This window comes from Limanda limanda, chromosome 23 (assembly GCF_963576545.1).
Source record: "Limanda limanda chromosome 23, fLimLim1.1, whole genome shotgun sequence".
Lineage (NCBI taxonomy): Eukaryota > Metazoa > Chordata > Actinopteri > Pleuronectiformes > Pleuronectidae > Limanda > Limanda limanda.
In genome coordinates this window covers 3,222,012-3,233,325 of record NC_083658.1, presented here as the reverse complement: position 1 = coordinate 3,233,325, position 11,314 = coordinate 3,222,012, and the positions used below count along the sequence as shown (strand labels likewise).

General features: G+C 46.5%; 1 protein-coding gene across 1 annotated transcript; it reads right to left on the bottom strand.

Moving 5' to 3' along the window:
* Positions 1–5,066: 5,066 nt before the first annotated feature.
* LOC132996971 (cysteine/serine-rich nuclear protein 3-like) lies at positions 5,067–10,456 on the bottom strand. Its single transcript, XM_061067342.1, has 5 exons — positions 10,432–10,456; positions 8,907–9,080; positions 7,277–7,533; positions 6,767–7,078; positions 5,067–6,110 (listed from the first exon to the last, which is right to left on the bottom strand). The coding sequence occupies exons 2-5, from the start codon at positions 9,052–9,054 to the stop codon at positions 5,067–5,069; spliced, it is 1,761 nt and encodes a 586-aa protein (XP_060923325.1). The 5' UTR covers positions 9,055–9,080; positions 10,432–10,456.
* Between the last annotated feature and the right edge of the window lie 858 nt (positions 10,457–11,314).

The following is an 11,314-nucleotide window of genomic DNA, read 5'->3' as shown; positions in this document are numbered from 1 at the left end:
GTGTTTGTATGCGAGTGTCGTTTATGTTCTGCTGCAGTTGCGAAACTTCAAACTTTAGTCATTACGTGATGACGGCAGCCTTGGACAGGAAGTGACATCATCAGACGGTTGCTCAACAGCCCAGCCCGCCGGCCTCTTGGATGATCTTCCTCTTCTGCCCCCCCCCTGTGCAGGTTCACGGGGGTGTGAAGGCGGTTGTAGACGGCCCTTAGCTAGAAGGAGATCCAGAAAGGCTCCAGTCCCATAGGTCAGCTCTTGTTAACTTCCTCTTGGGGGGGGGGTCCCACCTTGTCCAGGCGCCCTGGGATCCTCACTCCACTGCTCTTGACTTCCTCCTCGGCCCCAGTTCTCCTCTCAGTCAGGTTCTCTTTCCCCCATCGTTCCCAGTCCTTGCCTTTCGATGACGTCCTTGAGTTTGAGGTTTCCTTCTGTTTGGGCCAATATCATATTATGGAGATTGTTTTTACTGTAGGTATGAGTCCATTTTAATTTACGTTATGTCCTCCAGGTGTTTTTCTTTTTTTCCCCTGCACTGTAACACACATGTTTGGTCAAATATCTGTAGATACAAACCATGAAGCCATCAGTAGTCAGCTCTCATTGCGCTTGTAGTGTTTTCAGTGAACTGCATGCAAGTGACTCCTGTCTGCTCATGTGGTCGTATCATTTTAAAGCCAAAAGAATAAAGGACATATTTTTTGTAAATGCTCGTTTATTGGAACTTTGGTCAATTGAACAGGATCATGTGGTTCAAGTACATGTTACACTTAACTATGTAATTTGCTAAATGTGACGAGTGATCTATATATTTTTTTTTCTTTTGTTTTAACCAAAGATGTGGCAAGAAAAGACCAATTTAGATTTCCAAAATAAAAGTAATTTTGGGAAGTGTACTTTGCATGCAGGATGCATTTATTGTGAAGGAGAGAGCTCGTGCTGCAGGAGACGTGATGTGAAGAGGTAAGAGGCTCAGCAGGATGAATGTTTTGCATCGTAGACTGTAAATAAAGATTCACTTCCTCCCTCTAATCCAGAAGAGAAGCCACGATAGCCATGTTGTGTCAGTGACATGATTTGGAGCCAGAGTCTTTGCAGGAGGGGCGGAGCCACGGGAACAAGGTCCCGCCGATGTAAGTCCTCAGTCCGTCCCAGCTGATGCACCTCTACAAATTATGTTCAGAAGAAAAGATCCTGTACATCCTTTTCTAACTCAATTTGGCCAAAGATTAATCAACAAACTATTAGTTACCAGGAGGAAATGACAAAAAACCATTTCAGCACCGGACAGCTCCAGTGCAGCTGCAGCACAAACACATGAAAAAGAAAAATGAAAAGTAGTGAATTTATTATACATGCAACAAGTCACTGTGTGGTTATTCACTTTTTTTTTTTTTTATATATTCTTTTTATTGGTTTTTAACCATTTTATAGAACAAACATTAGAAAAACAGAACAGACAACAAAACAAACAGAACAACAACAAAAATCCCACCCCAAACTAACAATGAGCACTGCAGTATATATCCTTACACACATATATACATATATTTATATACACACATACACATACATACATACATATATATATATATATATATATACACACATGCATACATACACACATACATCCGTGTATACACAAACATACATACATACACAATCAGCAGGATGACAGGAAATAGACAAGGGAATAGCGTATATAAAATAAAAAGAATGAAACAAATAAAATAAAAGAGCATTCACTTTTAAGAAGTCTTTATTTATATATTTATTATTAAATAAAAAATATAGCCTACTATTATCAATGAGGGGGCTTGACTTGGGCTGGGCGTGGCTTCAGCCCACCTTTGACCTGCTCCATGTTTGCATTTCATCCCGTTTTAATTGCATAAAATTACTAATTATGACAAATCTTATTAAATTAAATTGAGCAGTTTGATCCATGTCCCATAAGACCTTTACTTTAGCTGTCATCTTGAAATACAGGTTGGTTTTTTTTAGATCCAGGAGAGAATGAGCTTATCGTCCTCAGGAGGATGTAATTATGTTCAAACGTTTAAAATGGACGGTGTGTCCTTTAAACAGATTCTATACGTTAACATGGGAACAAATTCAGTGTTTGCTTATACACGTCCTCGTCAGTTTGTTCTGTCGTCAGCGTTCATTTCCACATCGAGCACACAGGAGAAGGTGTGGAGGGAGGGAGGGAGGGAGGGAGGGAGTCGGAGGTGAAAAAGCCGAGACTACCCCCACCCATCAGCCCCCTCCCCACCCCTCCTCCCTCCGAGCACTTTGCTGCTCCTGTGCCTGCTTCTCCCCGGCCTGTTGCCTGGCAACCTCACATCACAGCTCTCTGTGTGTCTGTGATTGATCAGCGGCGTCTCTGGGCTCACTTTACCCACAATACCTTGCTGGGGCGGGCATTCCCCTCCTGCTGGACCCCCCCCCCCCCCCCCGACACAGACCTTAATGGTTGGGTTACATAAGAGAAGGCGGAGGTCAAACGTTGACCTTGTGTTCCTGATTATATCCCACGTGTCAGCTGCACACTCTGGCCTGTACATTCAGTCTCTGAGCTTCCCCTGCTGTGTTTGTTGTGTGGTGATGAAATGAGCCATGAAGGTGCGTCTCTATACGTGAGGCCAGCAGGTGAGGTCACAGGGTTATTAACTCTGCAGCGCTCTCTAGAGGCTGTGAGGCTCGGGGGGGCTCGGGGGGGGGGGGGAATCAGAGTGAGATAACAGGTGTGTGTGTGGACGTCAGAGGATCATCACACCCTCCTCGGTTTCAGTGACAGAAAAAGACCGCGTTCGTTTTTCTACGACTGATGTCACAGATTGTCTCGAGGCAGAAATCATGCAATCAACAAATTTACTGACGTCAGACAAAAACATTTCTTTTTTTGATTTAACCCCCCCTCCTCCTGCTCAGACACGTCAGAGGGAAGAGGAAGTCAGATGTTGAGCAGCAGACGCCATCTGATGGCGGAAGAATGAAATACAGCACATTGGAGGATTTATCACTTTTCCTTCAGTGCATTATTAAGTGGATTTTATACCTTTATTTGTTAAACTAAGATTTAAATAACAGAATTAAATAGTGCAGTTTTATCACATTGCTCACAGGACTGCAAAATAATCAATAACATGCACAGACAAATATTTCTCCTCTTATTATTTTAATAAAAGGAACACACACGTGTCTAAGCTCGATTGACACCAACAACGTGATGATTGTGGTTTTATTTAGAGGAGGAACAGAATGATTGACGTTCATATCGGTAAAGTGTCAGTGGTGGAGTTATTAAAAACTGAGATTCATGGAGGAGATGTAATAACACCTTACGTGAAAGAGAAGTTAAATATCTTTGAAGTCGTGGTTTGTCGCTGTTTATTATCTTAATTTGGAATGTAAAGCAAATCTGAGGCAGGTGGGAATGTTGTAGACATATAATGGGAAATATTGGACATAGTGAAATCATAGCGTGATGATTTCTCTAGATGGAAAAGTCAAGTTTGCAATTAGTCGAACCTCCAGAGGCTGCAGGCGAGAGACGCTGCGTAAACAAAACACTGATGGAACCAGTCGGCAGCAGATGTAGAAACACGGCGGACACGTGTAAGAATCATCACTCCATGTCATGCGTTGTTAATATAAAAATATTTATTGATACGTCAATGAAATACCTCCTGCGTGGAACAAACATTTCTAAACCAAATCTAAAGCGATCCATGCGATAGTCCGCTACACTGCGAGCGTGGATACAAACTGAGCACAGAACAGGAACAACAAACACAACTGTCGTCCACTGTGTTGTCAACAATTCATACGAATGCTGTTGTTTTGCCAGTGACGTCATCGTTTACCATTTTACAGTTTGTGTGAGAGTCCAAACAGAACACATGCGATACAGACGGGCATTCGAGAACGGCTAGCAGCGGGGGGGCGGGGGGGGCGCCTCACAATCTCACGGATCGGTCACTGACGCCCCACATCCAGAAAACATGCTGTAATAATCAAAGACTTCAGAACAAGGCAGGAGTGATAATTCATGTAGTTACAGGCAGGGTTGCAAAATTCCGGGAATATTCAAACTTGGAAACTTTTCATGGGAATTAACAGGAATTAACGGGAATAAACGGGAAATGTTGTGGGTAATTTATACTAACTGTATTTACCTTGTCATATACAGACATAAATATAAACATTTTGTTTTGTCATAGGCTGATTTGAGCCCTGAGGAAACTTTGGGCACTTGACTATATGCTTCTGCATCGTTGTGTCATTCTTAACATAGGTCTTTGCACAGTATTTGCAAATGTACACAGCCTTTCCTTCTACATTGGATGGGGTGAAATGTCTCCACACATGAGAGAGTGCACGTGGCATTGTTCTGTAGAATAAGATGAGAAAAAAGTTTGTAAAAAAACACTAATGCCAGAGATATAAATAGTTAGCCAACCAATTGGAATCGTCTGTAAACATATTTTACAATTGATGGCTAAATGAATGGAAATAGGCTAAATGAACAGATGAACAATCCTCAATCAGCATGCTAATATATTCACCAGTAATATCATGGAAACTTACCTGACTAGTCCTGCACTCTACAGCAGGCCTCAGTAGCCCTGCTGTAGAGTGAAGCATGCTGGGAGTTATCTGTGCATGTGATGGAAGAATGCACAGTGGAGGGTTGAAACTCAACGTTCCATACATCTTTAAAATAGAGTTTTGAATGATGTTTTTATTGCTCAGCGTTTAATTTGCTAATTTTTTTCAAAATTCCCAAGCTTAACTTCCCATGGAAAGTTTCCGGAAAGTTCCCGAAAAAATTTACAGTTAACTTTCCGCCCCTTTGCAACCCTAGTTACAGGTAAGATACAGAAACACTGTTTTATTGGCCCGTTGATCGTGAAAAGGTTTCCAGACAAACTGAACTCGAATGAGATCACCCTCTGTCTCTGGAAGTGCACTTATCAAGAAGAACCCTCCGACGCTGGAAGGTCACACTTCTTGAACAAAGATTCCAAACAACCAGCTCGGCCTTTTCTGAAGGCTCTGAATCATCAGGCGCTCTGTGACGCGTCTGTCTCTCCACCGGGCTCGGCTCCCTGCTCTTTCAGCCGCTCCTGTAATGGCTCTGTCGTTTCCTCCCCTGTCTGCGCCACAGTGTGTGAGTCATGGTGGTCCGGACCTTTCTGCAGGTCTGTGGAGCGCGGCCGCTGATTGGCTGCGGCGCTGGTCTCAGGGGGGGCGTCGACATGTGAACGGTTCAGGAGCGCCGGGGACTCTGTGCGGCCCGGGAACGTCCGGCAGTGGGCCTCAGTGTTTGTCTCGGCCTCGAGTGCTGTTTCCACTGTGGGGAGGGAGGGGGGGGTGAGGAGGGTGGGGGGGGTGGTGGTGGTGTCCATCTGATAGTGCTGCATGGGGGGGGTGCTGTGGAAGGGGTTACCGAGGCTCACGAGTGTGTTGTTGGAGTAACTCAGCACAGAAGGAAGTGGGACCGAGTAGGGCGGAGGTAGTGAACACTCCCAGTCCTCCTCCTCCTCTTCCTCCTCTTCCTCGTCCTCCTCGTCTTCCTCATCCTCCTCGTCCTCTTCTCCATCCTCGGGGTCGATTGTTTCCAAGCTGTGCGTGCTGCAGTCTGACAGCCCGCTGCACATACTGCTGCCGTCCTCGTCTTCCTCATACGCTTCATCATCCTCATCCTCTTCCTCCTCTTCCTCCTCCTCCTCCTCCTCCTCCTCCTCTTCCTCCTCCTCCTCCTCCTCCTCATCTAGACGTAACTCTGCGTCGCCTGTGTTCTGGAGGTGCATGATGGGAATGTGCGGCGTGGCGCTCATCAGTGGAAACTGCAGGTTCGGCTGCTGCTGCTGCTGCTGCTGCTGCTGGACCAAGGAGGAGTCTCCATGGTAACCGTTGCCGTTGGTTACAAGCTGCTGCTCTGGCTGCTGCTGCTGATGCTGCTGGTCGCGGCTCTTCTCCAGCTCCAGCTTCATGATGGTGTGCAGGAAGTGGGTGCGCACGCGGACCGGGTTGAACTCCAGGCGTCCGGTGGCGTTGCTGCAGCCGTCTTTGCTGCAGCCGCAGGGGAAGGACATGCGGTCCACCTGGGGACAGAAACGCTGAGTCAGTGCACAGGTGTGGGACAGAGGGGACAGGTCAACCACAACCACGGCTGCTCATGTTGGACCAGAAAACCGCACAATCTAGATTTTGTTTCTCTATTATTTCCATACATCTTGATGCAGAAGAACTTCATGTGGTCAATACCCCGGAAATCTAGAATTTTAATTGATTCAATGATCAAACAGCAGTCGACTGTATATATATATATATATATATTTTTTAAATCACCCATTTGTTTGTGAAAAATCCTCTCAAACCTATATAATACACAACTGTCTGGTAGAAGAGGTCAAACAAAAATATCCCTTTCGGTGGTGTGACACCATGTCCCATCTGCGGACATGGAGGAGGCTGGATCTATGACCTATAATGCAGCTGTGTGCATATAGTGATGTGGAGTTAATAATGCTGCGTTCAAATGGAACTCAGGAGCTTGTGGTTAGGATGTGGTCGAATGTAAAGGTCAAAGGTCGTAACAACAAGAGTAGCACCACTACGGATTTGAGTCAGAACCCTAAAATAACCCAAACTCCTACTTTTCCGAACCGGACTTTTGACCGAATACGAACAAATGAATATTGATGCCAGTTCTTCAGACAGACGGGAACAACACTGGAGTATTAGAGACGGGCCTCACCACGGTTCCATTTACCTGGCACTTAATGCCGGCCAGGCTGCAAGCACACGTCTCCGGGTCACACGTCCCGCGGCACCGGCAGCCGCACTCCTCCCGGGACACGCGGAGGGAACGCAGCTCGTGCTTCTCCTCCACGTCGATGCGTCGGACCCCCGAGGACCGGAGGAGGGCGCGGCGCCTCCTGGTGGTCAGAGGCTGGAGGAAGAAATAATCGTCCACCTCTGTGTTGTCCACGTCCAGGTCGTCCTCGGAGATGTCGTCGAGCGTGAGGGAGTCGGCCTCCAGGGAGGACACGGTGCCGTTCTTTGTCATCTGGAGGAAGAGGAGACTTGAGTTAAATGGACAAACATTAGATCATTCAGGATAATCACATGCAGAGAAAACTCTCCTTTATCCTATTACTGTCCTATATTAGCGGTTACCCTTAAAGCAAATAGGCTTTGATGAAGGAAAAATCATGGTTAAGAAATGAGGTAATGGAACGTATTAAGAGTCAGTGTTCCCACGGACTTTGAGTCTGATGGCGTTGAGCTTCTCCTCCTTGAGATGATCCCTCAGCATGATGCGGTGGCTCCTCTTCTGCTCCAGGGCGAACTCCCGGAGGGTGAAGCGCTTCACGCCGCTGTGGCGTGGCGACATCCCCAGGGTGCTGCCGCCCTGCGTGGGCACGCTGGTGAAGCCCTGCCGCCGGTTGAAGTAGTAGACGGTCACGCTCTCAAAGTGCACGTTGCGGCCCCGGAGTCGCTTCGGGTGCTGCTGCAGAGAAGCTGCAATAGAAACACAGAGGCGGGTCTGGACTTTAATTGTCGATTAGCTTTTATTAAAGGTCCGGGTCGAGCTAGACCTGTTTCATAATTATACATCATAAACCTAATAAACTAAGATGCTGTTGTTCTGTCTTGCCAGAATCAAATAACCCAGTCAGCTCATTTAATCATCACTCACATCATGGGAACAGTCAAGAGACGACAACAATGTAACTTCTGCAGTGGGATCAGGTTCTGGGCAGATATTCTGATGAGTTGTATAAAGAAAAGAAGAGAGGTCCCACACTAGATCCTTGGGGGACTCCACACGTGTGTGTGTATATAATAAAAGATGACTCATATCCTATAGGTATTGAGAGGTGACACTAACTATACTCAGGCTTATAGAACCACTAAATATGTAATGGAAAGATTTATATCAGTCAAATCTTCACCATTTAAATCTTGAATGCAAAACGTGCACAATGACCTCAATGGAGACTAAAGAGTGATTTGTCTTGTTCACTGATACGTTTACAGTGACTTGTGGTGACGTGTGGTGATGTGGTGACTTGTGGTGACTTCTGGTGATTTGTGTTGACCTGTGGTGACTTGTGTTGACATGTGGTGATGTGGTGACTTCTGGTGATTTGTGGTGATTTGTGTTGACATGTGGGGACTTGTGATGATGAGGTGACTTGTGGTGACTTGTGGTGATGTGGTGACTTATGGTGATGTGATGACGTGTGTTAACGTGTGGTGATGTGGTGACTTGTGGTGATGTGGTGACTTATGGTGATGTGATGACGTGTGTTAACGTGTGGTGATGTGGTGACTTGTGGTGATGTGGTGACTTGTGGTGATGTGGTGACGTTCGGTGACTTGTGGTTACCTGTGGTGATGTGGTTACTTGTAGTGATGTGATGACGTGTGTTGACGTGTGGTGATGTGATGACTTGTGGTAACGTGTGGTGATGTGTGGTAATGTGGTGACTTGTGTTGACGTGTGGTAATGTGATGACTTGTGGTGACTTGTGTTGACGTGTGGTGACTTGTGGTGATGTGGTGAATTGTGTTGACGTGTGGTGATGTGATGACTTGTGGTGACTTGTGTTGACGTGTGGTGACTTGTGGTGATGTGGTGAATTGTGTTGACGTGTGGTGATGTGATGACGTGTGTTGATGTGTTGACGTGTGTTGATGTGTTAACGTGTTGTGATTTGTTGACGTGTGTTGATGTGTTAAAGTGTGTTGATGTGTTGACGTGTGGTGACTTGTGGTGACTTGTGTTGACGTGTGTTGACTTGTGTTGACGTGTGGTGACTTGTGGTGACTTGTGTTGACGTGTGTTGACTTGTGTTGACGTGTGTTGACTTGTGTTGTTGTGTTCTTACAGTCCAGCAGCCCAGAGGGAACTGGATGGTTGAGGCTGTCGCTGCTGTTGCCGCTGTCGCTGCAGGAAACCTCGTCGTCCTCGGAGCCCTGCAGCGAGAGGAAGGGGGCGGGACCCTCCTCCAGCTTCCTCTTCAGAATCCCACTCATCCTGTGGCTCCTCCCACTCGTCACACCTGCACAGACCACAGGTTCATGGATCACCACAGACTCGTGCAATTCAGGTGATGCAAGACACCTCTGGCTTCTTTTTCAGACTTTTGAGACTAAGTTGGCAAACTTTAAAAACTGTGGGAAAGAGTTTGTAATTTTTAGATTCATCAAAACCCCTTTTTACTGCAAAAGGAACCAAGGTCATCAAACTATTTTAAATGAGTTAGAAAAGCACAATCTTATCTTGAACTCTGTTGCACTGAAATTCAATTTCACAAATCAAAACATTAGAACTCAAATCTGGTTGAAACAACCTTGAATATCATAATTTACTCTATATTTTTATTTGTAACAGATTCTCAAACCAGGTTAAACCAGCACAGTCACTCTCAGGCCTGACGAGACAGGAAGCGGGAGTCTTCCCCCTCAGGGGTCGAGATTAACGTTGAGCCAGTTCCATCCATCGCTCTGCTTTACCACACGACCACTCGATTATACAGGACTTAATCTAAACCTCTGTAGTGGACTCACAGTGAGTGGCTGGAGGAACGTTAAACGAGGGGATCTTGTGGTTTTAAGGCTCAAACTAAAACCAGCTCAGAAAGAACAAATCTAAACTTCAGGATGTTTCCTGCAGAACTTCGCACCCGAGAATTAAGTGGGTTAAAATCTAGAGAATCAATCGAGACGTGTTTAGGTCGTTTATTCTCCTTTCCCATTGGTGGCTGTAGATCCTCTCACGTACTGGGAAGCCCTCCGCAGTTTGTGGATACTTCAATTTCAGATTTGTTGAAAGTGTTGAGCTGACTGCTTGGACTGGTGGAGGATTACATCATATGCAGCAGAGCTGGATGCTGGGCCAAGCTTCTCCTCTCTGCCTGGCTTTGTCTCCCTGCTCCCTCTCTTACTACCCACACTGACACACACACACACACACACACACACACACACACACACACACACACACACTTCCCTCCTGTGCAGCTCCTCATTACCAAACACTTTCATTTGAATGTCTCACCTTCTTATTTCTGTTTTTCTTTATTATTTCCTCTGAGGTTGTTCAGTCCTGCTCATTGCTTTGCAGGGAGAATCAGTAGAACCAGGAAGACACTACACACACACACACACACACACACACAGACACACACACACACAGACACACACACACACACACACAGAACCACTCACGTGTCTGAATGCACACGCAGCCTCCCACTCCCCATGCATGTCCACGTCCCAAACACTAACAAGGGGATTTCTCATTGACTCATGTAAATCCCCTTCACCCCCCCCTGTGCTGAGATGAACCCCCCTCCTCTCCCTCTCCCTCTCCCCCCCCTCTCCCTCTCTCTACCTTTGACCGTCACTGACCTGTTTCCTCGGCTCGCCTCTGGTTTCCAGGAAGTCCTCGAGTCGCTCCTCTGCATCACACGGTGTTCACCAGCAGCAACATCCCCATGTGTCGTGATGATGCAGTGAGCGCTGCCATGATGCCTGACTCTCCCTCCCTCTCTCTCTCTCCCTCTCTCCCTCTCCCTCTCCCTCTCCCTCTCCCTCTCTCTCTCCAGCAGCCTCTGGCACTATTGTGCAGCACTGAGCACTTCTGCCTCTGTCTATCTTATGCTTTCTCCCTGTGCACCCTCATCCTATGCTCAGGCTGTCGGCTCTCTCACCGTCTGCACCCCCTCCTCCCTTCCTCTTCCTGTCTTCTCTCTCTCCCTCCCTCCCTCTCTCTCTCTCTCTCTCTCTCTCTCTCTCTATCTCTCTCTCTCTCTCTCTCTCTCTCTCTCCTCACAAAGACTTGTTAGCCCGATGCTGCTGCCGGCTGGAGCGCTGGAGCTTGACTGAGGTGAAGCGAGCCCTTGGAGATCACAGAGAGAGAGGGAGAGAGAGAGAGAGAGAGAGAGAGAGGGGAGGGTGTAGATGTGCTGGTGGATGTGAAGGGGTGGGGGTGGAAAGTGTAGATTCTGCCTTTCTGGAGGATCATTAACTCTCATATCAAGTATTAATCCACAAGTTTCTTCCAATAACGTGTCAATTCTTACTCTGATATATTTGCAGGGTGTTTTTAACTCAAAATGAAATGTGGCGTCCTTCTTTAAAACAAAATTCTCAAAGCTAATTTGAAATTTAAATCCACAGCAGAGCGAATGGGAACCGAGGAAACTGAGACAATGATGGAAATCAATCATCTTCACGGTTTGTTTGTGTATGAAAGTAAACAAAAAACCCACATGACACCGATATGAGAGAC